This window comes from Lepidochelys kempii, chromosome 8 (genome assembly GCF_965140265.1).
Source record: "Lepidochelys kempii isolate rLepKem1 chromosome 8, rLepKem1.hap2, whole genome shotgun sequence".
Classification (NCBI taxonomy): domain Eukaryota; kingdom Metazoa; phylum Chordata; order Testudines; family Cheloniidae; genus Lepidochelys; species Lepidochelys kempii.
Window position 1 is genome coordinate 104,720,205 of NC_133263.1, and position 18,214 is coordinate 104,738,418.

Genomic DNA, 18,214 nt, shown 5'->3' on the forward strand with positions numbered 1-18,214 from the left:
GGCCAATCGGTTTGAGGCGCCCCTAGCAACGCCCCTTCCATTCCCTCCCACTTTCTTCTCCTTCCCTTACTTCCTAGTGGGTCCGGCTGCTGCCGGAGCTTTGTTGCGTTTCATTGTGGACGGCCGAGAGGGCTGTCAATCAAATAATTTTGTCCAACCATCAGGGGGAACTCTTTGATTGGTCCAGCCGGGCCTGTCCATCAAGCATCCAGCGGTGCCGATTGGACGCCGTGGCCGGGGCGTTCATCGATCGGGGCCGCCCCCTGAGTCGGGGTCTGGCTGGCTCGGGCTCGGGCGGGCCCGCAGTGGCGTTGAGGCGAGGGGGGCTGGGCCGACGCGAGGCGCTGGCGGGGTGGAGGCTGGGGGTCGAGGCGTGAGGCGGGGGCGCAGCGGCCCCTCCCCTTGGGCCCTGCTGGTGGGGGGGGCTCGCCCCACATGGCCCCCCCTCGCGGCGCTGAGGGGCCGGGGGTGCCGGCGCGGGACGCGGCGATGAGAGACCTCCCGGCGCGCGGGCCCCGCTGCCGCCCGGGCCTGGCTGCAGGTGAGGGCGGGGAGCTGCCGCTCGTGTCCCTGCTGCTGCTGCTGCCGGGGGAGCCGCGGGGGTGGGGGGTGATCTTGCAGCCGGAGGGAGCAGCTTGTCACGCGGCGTGGGAGCAGGAGGTTGGGGGCGGATTGGGGGGGAGCAGGGGGAAGGGCAGCTCGTCATGGGGGCGGATTGGGAGGGAGCAGGGGGAAGGGCAGCTCGTCATGGGGGCGGATTGGGGGGGAGCAGGGGGAAGGGCAGCTCGTCATGGGGGCGGATTGGGGGGGAGTAGGGGGAAGGGCAGCTCGTCATGGGGGCGGATTGGGGGGGAGTAGGGGGGAGCGCAGCTCGTCATGGGGGCGGATTGGGGGGAGCAGCTTGCTTGTCATGGGGGCGGATTGGGGGGAGCAGGGGGGAGCGCAGCTTGTCATGGGGGCGGATTGGGGGGAGCAGCTTGCTTGACATGGGGGCGGATTGGGGGGGAATGGGGGGAGCGCAGCTCGTCATGGGGGCGGATTGGGGGGGAGCAGGGGGAAGGGCAGCTTGTCATGGGGGCGGATTGGGGGGGAGCAGGGGGAAGGGCAGCTTGTCATGGGGGCGGATTGGGGGGGAGCAGGGGGAAGGGCAGCTTGTCATGGGGGCGGATTGGGGGGAGCAGGGGGAAGGGCAGCTTGTCATGGGGGCGGATTGGGGGGAGCAGGGGGAAGGGCAGCTTGTCATGGGGGCGGATTGGGGGGGAGCAGGGGGAAGGGCAGCTTGTCATGGGGGCGGATGGGGGGGAGCAGGGGGAAGGGCAGCTTGTCATGGGGGCGGATTGGGGGGAGCAACTTGCTTGTCATGGGGGCGGATGGGGGGAGCAGGGGGGAGCGCAGCTTGTCATGGGGGCGGATTGGACGGGAGCAGCTTGTCATGGGGGCAGATTGGGGGGAGCAGCTTGCTTGTCATGGGGGCGGATTGGGGGGGAGTAGGGGGGAGCGCAGCTTGTCATGGGGGCGGATTGGGGGGGAGCAGCTTGTCATGGGGGCGGATTGGACGGGAGCAGCTTGCTTGTCATGGGGGAGCGCAGCTTGTCTCGGGGGGGTGGGTGAGAATCAGTGGGCCCCGGGGAGCAGCTTGTCCTCACGGGTTATTTTGCAGTCTGCTGCCGAAAGCCATAATACTGGGCTTGGTTAACCAGGTGCACGTGGATCTGTTTGCGCCAAGATATTTTGATGAAAGGTGCTATTAAAATCCATAGCATTATAGTAGAAGCTCCTTAAGGAGCTAACTAAGGTACGAACACAAATCCAGTCATTCTGGTAGGGGGAGGGTTCATCGGAGCCATCCTTGGTGCAAGTTTCATTGTTAGTATTCTTTTCTGTTGTTCTTTCCCTACAGCTGTAGCTCAGGAAAGCTTATGCTCAAATAAATTGGTTAGTCTCCAAATTTGTGTTAATGACAGACTCGGCCATGCAGGTGTATGTTTATATATTTGTTTTATGGTTTTCAGATAAAAGATGCTTTTTAAATTTAAATGATAATTCTTAGTATATGCCATTCCAGTTAGTGTGGAACTTTTAAGTGCTCAGCTGAATACTGAGTCTTGCCAGTTGAAACAATTGCAGTTGTTGTTTGATGGAATTGTTTTTGTATCTTATCCTGAGTTCTCTGAGACTTTTATTTGTATTTTATGTATGGTAATAGGTTGAAACTTATAACCATTATTTAGGATAATATATGAACTATTCTTTAAAAATGAACTTTACATATCCTCTGAAGTAGTAATCATTTTTCATAATCAGAGATCAGATTTCTAGCATCTCAATCTGCGGATCAGTAAATTTATAATCTGCACATGGATGCACTGGAATTTATAACTTTAGAAAAGTGTTTTATGGGAAGGTCTGACATACCAGTGAATGTTCCATAGACATTTCTACTAAGCCTTTTTGGCTTGAAAATGTGTGTATTGTTGTATAATCTGCTAAATCAATAGAAGGTGTGTGACTGCTGTCTGGCCCTTACTGCCTGGCCACAGACATCTGCTGTATAATTCCACCTGCACTAGTTCTGGCTTCATGTAAACAGCTGCATATAAAACACGTTTAGTTTGTACTGCCGATCTTTGTGGCATTGTCCAACACTTGATGGAAAGTGTATGCTGTCTTTTTAAATTCATTGTGCTAAGCCATTCTTGTGCCAGTGGATCACCTGTTTCTACTCTGAAGGGTTGAGGGATGGGATGGGGGAGAAATGAGGATCCCTATTTCTTGCTTCAGTGTATAATATAGGGAGGCACATGGAAAAAATGAAATTAACCAACATTGAAAGTATGCAGTGCCTGTAACTTAAAACATTATCCTTTATAATAATGATGAAAAGGTTTTACTATTACAAGATCCACTGCATTGAAACATGTATGTTTATAATTGTGGCTTTTTATGCAACTGATTATTACAGGTCACTGTTTTGCAATGAATGCAAAAATGACACGCTTTTGGGGGGAAAACCAGTAATATTTGTGTAGAGCTCTGAAAATGTAAATTATGTAAGCTAACCTCTGCTCTGGCCTTCATTCTCTCTCCAGATTTTAATATATTATAAAAAAGGAACTAACCAAACTGCATATGTAGCAATAAGTATATCTCATGATTGGTCACTTGTATCCCTCCCACTATCCCCATCTGTTGTCTAGCCTCCCTGTGTTATGTCTGATTTAGATTGTAAGCTTCTTGTCACAGGGACCTGTGACTTTTTTATTGCATACCTACCATGCTAAATAAACAATGTTCTTTATTGTTGTTATAGTTGTTGTAAATAGTTGATATGCAGAATTTCTGTGATTTCTGTAGCCACAAGCTAAATAACTAAACTGCCTGTGCTTTTCAAGGCGTGCTTTTGAAGGCATGCTTTATGTGTTTCAGCTATGTGAGTTTATAAATGACATATAAAAGCCAAGTCTGCATTAGGAGTGAAATCAGGAAGGCCAAATCACACTTGGAGTTGTAGCTAGCAAGAGACGTTAAGAGTAACAAGAAGGGTTTCTTCAGGTATGTTAGCAACAAGAAGAAAGTCAAGGAAAGTGTGGGCCCCTTACTGAATGAGGGAGGCAACCTAGTGACAGAGGATGTGGAAAAAGCTAATGTGCTCAATGCTTTTTTTTTGCCTCTGTCTTCACAAACAAGGTCAGCTCCTAGACTACTGCACTGTGGAGCACAGCATGGGGAGGAGGTGACCAGCTCTCTGTGGAGAAAGAAGTGGTTCGGGACTATTTAGAAAATCTGGAAGAGCACAAGTCAATGGGGCCGGATGCGCTGCATCCGAGAGTGCTAAAGGAGTTGGCGGATATGATTACAGAGCCATTGGCCATTATCTTTGAAAACTCATGGTGATTGGGGGAGATCCGGACAACTGGAAAAAGGCTAATGTAGTGCCCATCTTTAAAAAAGGGAAGGAGGAGGATCCGGGGAACTACAGGCCAGTCAGCCTCACCTCAGTCCCTGGAAAAATCATGGAACAGGTCCTCAAGGAATCAATTCTGAAGCACTTAGAGGAGAAGAAAGTGATCAGGAACAGTCAGCATGGATTCACAAAGGGCAAGTCATGCCTGAGTAATCTAATTGCCTTCTATGATGAAATAACTGGCTCTGTGGATGAGGGGAAAGCAGTGGACGTGTTATTCCTTGACTTTAGCAAAGCTTTTGACACGGTCTTCCGTAGTATTCTTGCCAGCAAGTTAAAGTATGGGCTGGATGAATGGACTATAAGGTGGATAGAAAGCTGGCTAGATGGTCGGGCTCAACGGGTAGTGATCAATGGCTCCATGTCTAGTTCGCAGCCGGTATCAAGTGGAGTGCCCCAAGGGTTGGTCCTGGGGCCAGTTTTGTTCAATATCTTCATTAATGATCTGGAGGATCAGCAAGTTTGCAGATGACTCTAAACTGGGAGGAGAGGTAGATACGCTGGAGGGTAGGGATAGGATACAGAGAGCCTTAGACAATTTACAAAAAGAAAAGGAGTACTTGTGGCACCTTAGAGGATTGGGCCAAAAGAAATCTGATGAGGTTCAACAAGGACAAGTGCAGAGTCCTGCACTTAGGACGGAAGAATCCAATGCACTGCTCAGACTAGGGACCGAATGGCTCGGCAGCAGTTCTGCAGAAAAGGACCTAGGGGTTACAGTGGACGAGAAGCTGGATATGAGTCAACAGTGTGCCCTTGTTACCAAAAAGGCCAATGGCATTTTGGTATGTGTAAGTAGGGGCATTGCCAGCAGATTGAGGGACATGATTGTTCCCCTCTATTCGACATTGGTGAGGCCTCATCTGCAGTACTGTGTCCACTTTTGGGCCCCACACTACAAGAAGGATGTGGAAAAATTGGAAAGAGTCCAGCGGAGGGCAACAAAAATGATTAGGAGACTGGAACACATGAGTTATGAGGAGAGGCTGAGGGAGCTGGGATTGTTTAGTCTGCGGAAGAGAAGAATGAGGGGGGATTTGATAGCTGCTTTCAACTACCTGAGAGGTAGTTCCAGAGAGGATGGTTCTAGACTATTCTCAGTGGTGGAAGAGGACAGGACAAGGAGTAATGGTCTCAAGTTGCAGTGGGGGAGGTTTAAGTTGGATATTAGGAAAAACTTCTTCACTAGGAGGGTGGTGAAACACTGGAATGCGTTACCTAGGGAGGTGGTGGAATCTCCTTCCTTAGAAGTTTTTAAGGTCAGGCTTGACAAAGCCCTGGCTGGGATGATTTAGTTGGGGAGTGGTCCTGCTTTGAGCAGGGGGTTGGACAAGATGACCTCCTGAGGTCCCTTCCAACCCTGATATTCTATGATTATTGTGACATTAAGTAAAATCATCTGTTTCAGCCAGCTTCTTATTTTCTCTGTGGCTGAAATGTTAGGAGAGATTTTAATCTTATGTTTCTGTTCTGTACATTGAAAAATAAAAGTTAAAATGATTATCCCTCATGAATGGGAATAACCTAAAAGACCTTGTGTTTCTGCCCTTTTTACACTCTGGGATACATACCGGTACATCTCTTCATTTTATCTTTCCCAGCATTTATTTATCTTTTGTTCCTGCCTTTGTTGTGCTGGATTCTTTAATGCCTTATTGGTCATTTGCATTGGCTGATGCGAAGGGGCTGCAAAGTATCTGAAAGCTGCTTCCTATTTTCTGAGAATACTCCAAATGCAGAGGGGGATAGCCCCTAGTGAAGGGGTGGGAAGGGATATGGCCAGTGCATTCCTAGGCCTTGACTATTAGGGGTCTTGGCCTCCAGGGCATTATTTAGAGCTACCCTAACCTGTGCTGTGCCTAACGAAGCCCCAGCAACTCCAGAATCCAGGAGGCAAAAGCAACTTCCTCTCAGTACTGCTCTGAGCTCTGCACTATCTATGCTGCTTTGTGTAGGGAGGGACAAACGGGTCATTATGCCTTCTAGACAGCTCACCTTTCCTGCCTCTCAAAAGGGATATGTACCTTGCCTGAAATGGATTATTTAAATACAGCAACCATGTGTTGTAACCAAGCTAAAGCAAATCATATACCTGTCTTTAGTCTGTTTAGCATAAGGTCTTGTGTATGCTACAAAGTGGAACTGTTACAACCAGGTTAGGGGACTGCAGGTGGTTACCAGGTCCCTTAATGGGGTTACCTTTAAATTAAATGGACCTTAGAAGTTATTGGCAGGAACACTAAGGACAAAGCATTTAGTATTTCAGGGTTGTTGTTGTATTTACATTTCCTGAATGAGTGTTAGATGCTTAAAAATGTTTGTGACCATTGTACTTGGGCTTGAATGCCAGGTTCTGTGTAAGGGGTTAAGGACCAGTCAGTCCCGTTTACTGAATTCAGACTTGGCTGGATTCACAAATTAGGTGAGAGGTTTGTTTCAGTTCAGCCTCTTTTGGAGGTGTATTGGCATCACAAACTACCACGCAGTTTAGCCAACTGACAGTCTCTGGAGCAGGGGTAATGCAGGTCACTTCTGAGGAACTTGTGGTCTTTTTGTGGAAAGCATACATTATAATAGCATTGGCTAGAGTCAGAAAGTGGCTCTTTCAGGAACAACGAAGATCAGAGAAATATAATATGAATGTAAAATTAAAAATCCAGGATTTAGCATTTTTTCAAAGCTCAATATCCTGAGTTCCTCAGGGCCGAATGTCTGATGTCCTATAGAGCTAATGGTGGCACTTGTGTATATTTGCACTTTAGTGGTTTTACAGTGTTTTGAAAATAGAACTAATTCTCACAGCCCCGTGTGAAGGAGTAAGGTAGATATTATCATCATTTTACTGAGTTGCGGGTGGGGGAAAAGAGACAGCAGTTAAGTTACTTCCTTGCATGGCCACTGACTGGATGTGCCATTTCAGCATTAGCACGCTTGAACTCCCAGCTTCTAGTTTCATGTTGAATCCACTACAGTATACAAGCTTCTGTAGCTGTACAGTCAGGGGCAGCCTATGGAAATTCAGTGACACTGGAGCAACATTCTCAGTTCTTGATGTTAAGTCTACCATATTTCCAGGTTTGACATGCAATTAATTATGCTTTACTAAGAGATGTGGACCACTAATATTGTGGACCAATGTTTGGGCTGCGTGTGGTGATGCATAGGGAAGAAGTCACTGCTAAATCTTTGCAAAGGTAGTTGTGTCTGTGTTCCCATAGCTAAGGACTCTGCTGCAAAACAAGAAGTGGATGGGAATAACATGCATCCCCATGTCATCTATGGAGGCAGCTGAGGTGATGAGAGAGGAAATATCCTTGGGCTGTCTGATCTAGGAAATTTATATTGTATTAGAACGCATTAACTAACATGATGTATAACATTCAGTGTAGACAAGTGCTCTTGGGTTAAATGTGACAGCTCTTGTCTACATTATGAAAAGGAGGACTTGTGGCACCTTAGAGACTAACCAATTTATTTGAGCATGAGCTTTCGTGAGCTACAGCTCACTTCATCGGATGCATACCGTGGAAACTGCAGCAGACTTTATATATACACAGAGAATATGAAACAATACCTCCTCCCACCCCACTGTCCTGCTGGTAATAGCTTATCTAAAGTGATCATCAGGTGGGCCATTTCCAGCACAAATCCAGGTTTTCTCACCCTCCCCCCCCCCCCAAATTCACTCTCCTGCTGATCACTTTAGATAAGCTATTACAGATAAGATAAGCTTATCTAAAGTGATCAGCGAATACAGACTAACACGGCTGTTACTCTGAAACCTGTCTACATTATGTATTTTAAGTCATGTCAGCCAGCCCAGTGTAACTTCCTAGTGTAGAAAAGTTCCACAGAGCCCAGTCTATTTCCCATTACAGATTCCCATTGACTTCAGTGGGAGTTGGGTAAGGCCTTAGTGCTGTACGAACTTTGCCTGATTTCTCCCTGCCCCTGGTGAGATGGCCAATATTATTTTCATTTTACATACTGGGAAAATCAGACATAGAGAATGACTGTCACACAGGGAGTCATTGGGAACAGAATTCTGGAGTTCCAGGTTCTGAGCTCTTTTGGTCTCTTATGCTTTACCTCCTTCCGCTTCTCATAGATTTAGGGAACCAAGATCCTCAAAATGCACTTCTTTTGACTTAGTTGATGTGTGAATTTTGACCCCCTGTACAGAGATTGCTTTTTTCCCTTATAGATAACATTGCTAAGTGACCCTTGGCTACCTGCTTCTTGTACGTTCTGATAGCACTGTGGATTGAAGTTGGATCAGGAACACGGTTTTAGAATTGGGAGCTTGAATGATTAACATTTGGCAGATGTCTTGTGTCAAAGCTTGGGCATCTCATTCTTTGGAAAACATTTTAAAATTAATAACAGGCACCTACCAGATCTTCTCCTTTCCAGGCTAGATGCCGAGCGACAAGTCCTGTATGTGTGTAATATATAGACATGTAGTTAATGGTTGCTGCTGTGTAGTTAGAGAGAGCAGTCAATTTTCTAGTAGAAATTGTGTCTTTTTAAGATTGACGTGTGTAAATGTGCACATGCTTAAACTTGCCTGAATCTTGTAGTGGAGACAGGCCTGAACTCGTTTATTTGGGAGAGACTTTGTTTTGTGTCTTGAGGCATTAAAGGGACACTGTCAAGGTGGGAGGCCTGAAACTTGACCTATTTTATCTCTTTGAAAAGAAATAAAATGCAAAGCACTGGGTTATTTAGTCTTTTGAGCTGCCTTGCAAGTGCCCTGGGAGGTAACTCGATGTGACATAATGGGCTTTTCTGTCGATATTTTTGAAACAAAAGCTTATGTCTGTAAACTCAGACCTCAAGTGAAATAAATACAAACAAATTCTACAATCTTTTGTAAGCAACCCTACAGTAATAAATTGGTGAATTCATGCAGTGGAGGCAAATGTTGTAGTAATTTAAAAAAAATTCAATTCAGGCTTCCAAAAGACTTTGAACTGATACATAATTTTAAAAAAATAATTTAAGATACCTAGACAGTGTCTTTTTTAGCAAATTGATAGATGGTTGGGCAAGGCAAGGAAGCATTCTGGAAGACAGATATTGTAGATATTTCCATACCTAAAGACACTGACTTGGGGTTGGGTATTTCTACCCTCACCAAATGTATAAGAATACCAAAGACAGGAGTTTGAAAGCCAGCAGTTAAGCAGAAAACAGTTATAGCATGTTCAGTGTTTTAATAGGCTATTGAGCACAGTTGAACAGTTTTCCAGGCTGAACGTTAATATTAAAAATGCTCTGGTTTTGCAACGGGATTGTTTTGGATTCTGTTCAGTGCACTTTAATTTACTACTTGCTATGGTTAATTAAAGTACGTCAGACTTACTAGACAGTTAGTTAAACCCTGGATGATTTAATTGAGAATGTGATCATTAGTATAATTGGCCAAAATGACACTCGGCCTGTTTGGAATGCTTCCTGCTTAAATTTTTCCTCTTTCTAATGCTGCATCTACAAACCTAGTGAGAAAATGAAACTAATACAATTCCTACCCTAGCAATTTCCATGGATATTTTTTACACTGAGTAACTGTCTGGAAATTAGACTAGCTTTAGCTGGCCAAGATGAAGGAATGGGTTACTTGAGAATCCAGATGGTAAAACCTTTGAGGTTTTAATTTTTCAGTGTGGGACTTATATAGACCTTCTCTAACTAAGTTCATCATGTGATTTCAAGTAATAAAGGATGGTGCATGTGTAGTTCTTTTTTAAAAAGAACAAACTAATAGGGAAAGCATAGTGAGAGACTGATTTTTTTTCTTTTACCTCTGGTTGGATTTTGTTCACAGAATTTTCAGGTTTTTTTTTTTTGTACCCAGTTGCTTGTGGGTTTTTTCCTGTTTCTCTCCTGCTTGATCAAACATCACATCTGTTGTGCTTGATGCTTGCTAGCATAGGGGACAACCGTACTCTCCTGTATCTTTTTTATTTTTACACACACACAGTTTCACCTATGAACTTAACAAACCATGTTCCTGAGCCTACGAGGAACTCCAGTGGATGGACCCCTGTGCCCAAGTGGTGCCTGACTGAAGTCTGAAGAGCTCTGTGGGTATGTCTGTGCTGCAATTAGACGCCCCATGCGAGTTGATTTGGGCTAAGGGCCTGTTTAATTGGTGTAGACATTTGGGCTTGGACTGCAGCTCAGGCTCTAGGACCCTGCAAGGGCCCCAGAGCTTGAGCTCAACATCTACACCACAATTGCATCTTAGTTCAAGCCCTGTGAGCCCCTGTCAGCTGGAATGGGCCAGACGCAGGTGTCTAATTGCAGTGTAGACATAACTTGTGCAAATTCAGGGGCTTACTTCATGTGAAATCCACTGAAGGAGCGGGGCTTTGGTTGTAAGCCCTTTGGGGTAGGAACTGTGACAATCCTCTGTTGAGAAAGCACCTACCACGTTATGGGTGGGACTGCAGCATAAATAAGTCATACCCCAACTTTGTGCCTTCCTCTAGTGCTATTTTATCTAGTCCTTCTCTAAAGATGGACTCTGTCTGAATAGGAAATATAAATGAGTTGCTGTTGCATTTCCTCTGCACCTTGTTCACTGTTCTTGAGCACCTTCCTCTTCATCTACTTTCCTAGTGCTTCTTTAAATCAACAAAATGTTTGTTCAGATCTCAGTTGGAGCACTAAGAGTTATTATTATTTATTTTTAACCTATCTCAGAAATTGTGTCGGGGCATCATCCTTATTATGGCTCGGGGGGGATGGTTTTCAGAGGTGTCGGTGCTGTTCTTTATCAGTTGCAGTGATGCCAGGCGTCATGCCCGTGCTGCTGCTTCTGTAGCACTTCCAGACCCTAATAGCTCTCAGAGCAAGAATATGAGGTTAAAAATTGAGCGTTGATCTCCTGCATATCAGTGGGCCACCACAGCATGATAGTCAATGAGCACAGAACCCAAGTGTGGTCAGCTTGCATATGCTGTGGGAATTTGCATGGTAAATTCAGCTTAGGAAAGTGTTTATAGAGTTCTATAGGAACACCACCATATCCTGCATTGTGGAGATAAAGCAATCCCTAGCCAATGTTGTTAATACTTTCTCCCTGATTTTCAAGGACTTAGTCAAATACGTGGTAGGTACCTGAGCAATGCAACATATTTTTTTTATTCTGTAACTGCTTCTTTCCTTTTTCTTGAGAGTGTAACCTGAATGTTGTTTGGCATTGCAAAATAAAGTTCACTATTGAACAGAAAAGGGGTTACCATCTGTTTTGTTGGCATTTTGGCACTGAAGTAACATCTATGAACTAAGACATGCATTGCATACAAAACATGCTTATAAACAATATTGCTGTGTGTCCAAGGGACAGCTGGTGAGCCTCTGTTTTTTTGAAATGCTCTTTAAAACTCAATAGACTATTTTTAAATTGTCATTTGTAACTGTTTCAGGTTTAGGGCTCCTACATCTGTGTAAATAGAAGTACAACTGCCTCATCTGTTCCTTGTCTCATTAGTGACTTCACTTGTCCACTTTTCAATATAGATCACTGTTTTTTCTGCTTCAGGCTCCCCTCTTTTTTCCTTCTCTTTACCCTTAAAAATCTATTCACTCTGTGATGAACTCAGATTCTCCAAGGACACACTGAATTGCTGTAAATAAGCAGTTAAATATGAAAAGATGAACAGCCTAGTGAGCCTAAAGGTTTAAACAAAAAAGTAGGCCATCTGTCAAGTTTGCCAGTGCAAGTTTGGTTTGATAGGCTCCAGAGTCATCCTGATTACTTCATTGTCCTCTTAAAAAAAAAAAAAAAAAATCCGTTACTGGTGTTTTTTCCTTTTCTACTTGGCAAACATACAGTAGTGTATTTTCTGTATTTTGAATTGAATGTAAATTAATGTAGCTTTAAATAAAGGAAAAAAGAACCCCAAAACCACTCTGGAACTTTACCTTGAGTGGGAACATCATTGATGTTATAATAGACTTGGGGCTAAATCTTCAACTGTCATTGCTCTGTTGACTTCAGTGGAACTGTGGGCAGGTCTACACTATGGCAGGGATCGAAGCTCTGAGATCGATCCACCAGCAGTCGATTCAGCAGGTCTAGTAAAGACCCGCCAAATCGACTGCAGATCACTCTCCAGTCGACCCGTGTACTCTACCCCCAATGAGAAGAGTAAGGTAAGTTGACGGGAGATTTTCTCCTGTCGACCCCCTGCGGTGTAGTCCCCGTGGTAACTCGACCTAAGGCATGTCGACTCCAGCTATGTTATTCACATAGCTGGAGTTGTGTAGTGTAGGTCGACTTATCGCGGTAGTGTAGACATAACCTGTGTAAGTTATCACAGGCTGAGGGATTCAGAGTGGTAGCTGTGTTAGTCTGTATCAGCAAAAAGAACAAGGAGTACTTGTGGCACCTTAGAGACTAACAACTTTATTTGGGCATAAGCTTTCGTGGGCTAAAACTCACTCCATCAGATGCATGGAGTGGAAAATAAAGTAGGAAGATACAGAGAGAGAGAGAACATGAAAAGATGGGGGTTGCCTTACCAACTTTAATGAGACAAATCAATTAAAAAGAAAAGGAGTACTTGTGGCACCTTAGAGACTAACTAAGGTGCCACAAGTACTCCTTTTCTTTTTGCGAATACAGACTAACACGGCTGTTCCTCTGAAACAAATCAATTAAAGTGTGCTATCCTCAGCAGGAGGAAAAATCACTTTTTTAGTGGTAATCAGGGTGGCCCATTTCAAACAGTTGACAAGAAGGTGTGAGTAACAGTAGGAGGAAGAATTAGCATGGGGAAATAGATTTTAGTTTGTGTAATGACCCATCCATGTAAAGTACACAATTTACAAACTAAATTACACAAACTAAAAACTGTTTCCCCATGCTGATTTCCCCCCCTGCTGTTACTCACCTTCTTGTCAACTGTTTGAAATGGGCCACCCTGATTACCACTACAAAAGTGATTTTTCCTCCTGCTGAGGATAGCACACTTTAATTGATTTGTCTCATTAGAGTTGGTAAGGCAACCCCCATCTTTTCATGTTCTCTGTGTGTGTGTGTGATATATATCTTCCTGCTGTATTTTCTACTCCATGAATCTGATGAAGTGGGTTTTAGCCCATGAAAGCTTATGCCCAAATAAATTTGTTAGTCTCTAAGATTCCACAAGTACTCCTCATTCTTTTTACAGGTTAAGGGTGTTGGCTCTGAAGTTGTAGTGTATGGAAACCTGAATAAAGGATGTAGGTGCTGCTACTGACAGCTAATGAAGATCGTCCTTTATTTGATTTTAACGTTGTGCTGTGTCATAAGTATAAAGGGAAGGGTAACCACCTTTAAATCCCTCCTGGCCAGAGGAAAAACCCTTTCACCTGTAAAGGGTTAAGAAGCTAAGATAACCTCTCTGGCACTTGACCAAAATGACCAATGAGGAGACAAGATATTTTAAAAGCTGGAGGGGGGGAACAAAGTGTTCTCTCTGACTGTGTGATGCCTTTGCCTGGACCAGAGCAGGAATGCAGGTCAGAACTCCTGTAAAAAGTCGGTAAGCAATCTAGTTAGATTCTGTTTTGTTTAAAGAAAAGGAGGACTTGTGGCACCTTAGAGACTAACCAATTTATTTGAGCATAAGCTTTTGAAAGCTACAGCTCCGATGAAGTGAGCTGTAGCTTACGAAAGCTTATGCTCAAATAAATTGGTTAGTCTCTAAGGTGCCACAAGTCCTCCTTTTCTTTTTGCGAATACAGAGTAACACGGCTGCAACTCTAAAACCTGTTTTGTTTAAATGGCTGATAAAATAAGTTGTGCTGAATGGAATGTATATTCCTGTTTTTGTGTCTTTTTGTAACTTAAGGTTTTGCCTAGAAGGATTCTCTGTGTTTTGAATCTGATTACCCTGTAAGGTATTTACTATCCTGATTTTACAGAGGTGATTCTTTTACTTTTTCTTTAATTAAAATTCTTCTTTTAAGAACCTGATTGCTTTTCATTGTTCTTAAGATCCAAGAGTTTGGGTGTGTGTTCACCTATGCAAATTGGTGAGGATTTTTATCAAGCCTTCCCCAGGAAAGGGGGTGTAGTGCTTGGAGGGATATTGGGGGAGGGGGGGCGACGTTTCCAAGTGGGCACTTCCCCTGTTCTTTGTGTAACACTTCGGTGGTGGCAGCGTTTAACCTAAGCTGGTAAGAATAGGCTTAGGGGGTCTTTCATGCAGGTCCCCACATCTGTACCCTAGAGTTCAGAGTGGGGAAGGAACCTTGACATGCTGTTTTTGGTCCAGGGATCCTCAGTCAAGTCTTAGCGCAGAGTGGTTTTCTTGTGATGGCAGCAGAATTATGGGAAGTGTTCATTAACTGTTACTCTAGTATGGTGAAGCATAAAACGTTATTTTTCTCGCCGGGTTCCTAAAACTAGTCTAGTAACTCTTCATTTAAAGTTGTCCTGGTTAACGCTGTTTCGTTGCTGATCAATTAGAGATCATGCTCATTTAAAGTTGTGCAATGCTGCCTTATAATGTTGTTTGGCAGCCATCTGCTTTGTCACTGCTTGCAGAAAGAGCAGCCTGTTGGCGCTAGCTGGTGGGGGCTTGGAACCTGGGTGGACCGTCGGCCCCCACATCAGCTTCCCGCTCCCCTAAGTTCCCTGTGCGGCAGCTGCCCAGCAGGCTATCAGTTGCTGGCAGTTCAGCTCCCCCATGGCCATGTGCTGCTCCTGCCCTCTGCTTTGGAGCTGCTGGTGGGAGCCTCCTGCTTGCTCTCCTGCTGGTAATAGCCCATCCAAAGTGATAACTCTCTTCACAGTGTGTATGTGGGCCATTTCCTGCACAAATCCCACCTTGATTATCACGAAAGCTCATGCTCAAATAAATTGGTTAGTCTCTGAGGTGCTACAAGTACTCCTTTTCTTTTTGCGAATACAGACTAACACGGCTGTTACTCTGAAAACTGTGAAGAGAGTTATCACTTTGGATGGGCTATTACCAGCAGGAGAGTGAGTTTGTGTGTGGGGGGGTGGAGGGTGAGAAAACCTGGATTTGTGCTGGAAATGGCCCAACTTGATGATCACTTTAGATAAGCTATTACCAGCAGGACAGTGGGGTGGGAGGGGGGTATTGTTTCATGGTCTCTGTGTGTATATAATGTCTTCTGCAGTTTCCACGGTATGCATCCGATGAAGTGAGCTGTAGCTCACGAAAGCTCATGCTCAAATAAATTGGTTAGTCTCTAAGGTGCCACAAGTACTCCTTTTCTATTAACAGTGTGTTAACCCTTGAGGGCTCAGTTGAGTGCTAGTTCATCATTTAGCACTAAGGCATTATCCGGGAAATATCCCACCCTCTGACTCCACCATCTTAACCAAGCTTCACAATCGTCATTGCTGTGTACTGTATTAAATTGTGAAAAAAGGTATACTGTACATATATAGTGTGTGTATATATATGTATACTGTGTGTGTGTGTGTGTATGTATGTGTATATATATATATATATATATAAACTTTTTGTCTGGTGAAAAAAATTGTCCTTGGAACCTAAACCCCCTCCCCATTTACATTAATTCTTACGGGGAAATTGGATTCGCTTAACATCGTTCCGCTTAAAGTCAAATTTTTCAGGAACATAACTACAACATTAAGCGAGGAGTTACTGCAATATTAAAAAAATCTTAGTGAAATAGAGAATGTATTTTATTTGACTAATTAAAAAAAAAAACCTTGTGTAGGAATAGAAGGATTTTTCTAACTGTGTTTGGGGCCCAATACTTTCAGTATGTGTCTCTTCAATCTTATAGCCAGAAATATAAGGTATTTCTGGAATCTAAAGACAGAAAAGGCCATTTTAGGCGGTCCAGTCCATCTCTATGTTGTTCCCTTTTGTATGCTTACTAGGATTCTGATTATTTTTCCTAATGAGAGTTAAATTTGTCAGGCTAAAGAGGTGTGACTGAAGAGTTGGACTCTTTTTGGGTATGTCCCTGATAGTAGTAGCTAATGAAGTGTTTTTCTTCTTGTTTTCTAGCATCCCACCAAAGCAGAAGAAAAACTACTTAAGCACCTAAGATGTGAGAAGATCCTTCCTTTTTCAAAAGGAACCATTTATTTTCCATAATGGATCGAAGTAAGCGGAATTCAATAGCAGGATTTCCACCACGCTTGGAGCGCATTGAAGACTTTGATGGGGGTGGCGGAGGTGATGGGACTGTGTCCCAGGTGGGGAGAGTTTGGACCTCTTCGTACAGAGCCCTGATAAGTGCCTTTTCCAGACTTACACGTCTTGATGACTTCACCTGTGAGAAAATAGGCTCCGGTTTCTTCTCTGAGGTGTTCAAGGTGGGTGGCTAACCTTAGTGATTCTCCTCTTTCAAGTCGATGATGCAGTATTTTGTACAGAGGCTGTTTTCTCGTTTCTGAATGGGGGCCTCTCCTGATCTGTTAATCATCTGAAGTTTTTGTATGTGCTTTGCCTAGGGGTGGGTAAGTGGTGGGGATCTTGGCAAGTAGCATAACGTTTTCCCCAACCACTTACAATATGGTGTGTCATTTATTTTAGGAAAGTTGCAGAGGAGGATGTGGGAAATGGTGGAAAATTTTTGGATTGGCTTTTTGTTTCTTATCTATGTTTTAGTCAATGCATGCACACATTAAATATTTATCTCTTATATGCTGGGGAACCTGTGGTCTGGATGTTTTCCATTTGGCTTTCTAATTGGGCCTGCAGAACTGCATTTGTTTCTTTAGTACAGGTTGCTGATCTTCTTTGCTTCCTAACAGAAGAAGTAGACATGTTGTGATGTTGGCACATAATTGTGGAATTTGAAACAACATGCTGTAGTTTATTGCACAATGCCTTTGTACCCTCCTCCTCTTTTCTGTTTCCATCTCTTCATTCCCTGCTTTCTTTTTCTTATTCAGTTTTTCAATAAAAAGAATCTCTTATTCTTTGAGCAGATCTGCGGTTGTGGCAGTCACCTGCTTCTTCTCAGTGTTTACAGCATCTACTGACTTTCCAAACTGTAAAGCCAAGATGAGATTGTGCAATCTCAAGTTTGTGTCAGCAGTGTTCTGCCGTTCTGGCTCTTCTAGTAAGGTTTATAGCCATTTTGATTTTTGCTAGGTATTAGGCCAAGTAAAATATTTTTAAAGCTCTTAACTTTGCTATAGGGGAATTGATAAATGCATTGACTTTTAGACTTTAAGGTGTTGCAGAGATTATTGGCTTCCTTCCCCGATTTTATGGCTTTGAATAAAGTCATAGTCCAAATTGTATTTACATCTCTGTGACATGAGATACAGCTTTTCCAGATGTTACATTAGTGATGTAACATTTCTTTTGTACTGTATATTTTAAAATTGTAAAAGCTCCTAATTCTGTGGTTAAATGCTTAAATTACAAATTTAAAATAATTTAAAATAAAGGTTACATTACATAAATTATGATTTTTAAATTTTGTTTACACCTCTTTGCCCAGAAATGTTCAACACTCCATATGTAGCTATCTGCTTCTGGTGAGAAGGCATAGCACAGCAAGGAGTAGCCTCTCAGTAACTGGAGAAAGTGAATTCATGTTATAACGGTACACAGAATGATGCTGTTTCTTGTTTGCATTTCTAGGAGCTAATGTAATCTCCGGCAGGCCCTGTATGTGCTGTGCAAACAGGCTTTTTAGATTAAATTGATTGTTCTTAATCTACCAGCCAATACTGATGGATTTAATGGGAAAAGTTTCACAAGGCGGAGAAGGCAGATGTTCCAGGTGGAAGAGGCAGTATGGAAGAATGTCAGGAAACAAAAGTGGGTGAGGGATTTAGTGGGAGCAGTTAGGAGCAAGGTGTGGGCAGAGGAAGGATACATTACCAGCATATGTGCTAGTTGATCTGCTGCTTTAGTTTTCTAGAAGAGATGATCTTATCATGACAGGCCACACGGAAGATCTTTGCTTCTATATACAGTTTAGTGAAGGCAAATAGTAGCTGCCACTGAGCTTCGTTTTTAACAATCAATGTGCTTGACATTCTCTAGTCCTTTGTCAAAGGTATTTAACTTGTAACTCCACTGCAGAGTCAGTCTCTTGAATGAGCATGTTACATTAGGCACGCATTTGACCTATGGTGGTGATGTGGATTTAAAATGTAATATCTCTGGGATCTGTTCCTCCAGAAGTGACGGCAGATCATCTGCAGGGAGTAAAGGATGCCAAAATGGTGGAGTCTGGTTCACGTTCTCTTCTCTTCTCACCCCCTCCCCCCCAAAATTACTGTGG

At 43.7% G+C, this 18,214-nt stretch overlaps 1 protein-coding gene across 5 annotated transcripts in view; it reads left to right on the top strand.

The window, feature by feature from the left end:
- Positions 1 to 254: 254 nt before the first annotated feature.
- TESK2 (testis associated actin remodelling kinase 2) overlaps positions 255 to 18,214 on the top strand; it is a 121,570-nt gene continuing 103,610 nt past the window's right edge. For 2 of the 5 annotated variants that reach the window (XM_073357890.1, XM_073357892.1), the window contains exons 1-2: positions 255 to 541; positions 15,973 to 16,283. In XM_073357890.1, coding sequence (XP_073213991.1) covers positions 16,062 to 16,283 — 222 coding nt within the window. In that variant the 5' untranslated portion in view covers positions 255 to 541; positions 15,973 to 16,061. Of the gene's footprint in view, positions 542 to 3,687; positions 4,099 to 15,972; positions 16,284 to 18,214 lie in introns of those variants that run through there. The other 3 variants (XM_073357891.1, XM_073357894.1, XM_073357893.1) reach the window with 3 other exon arrangements.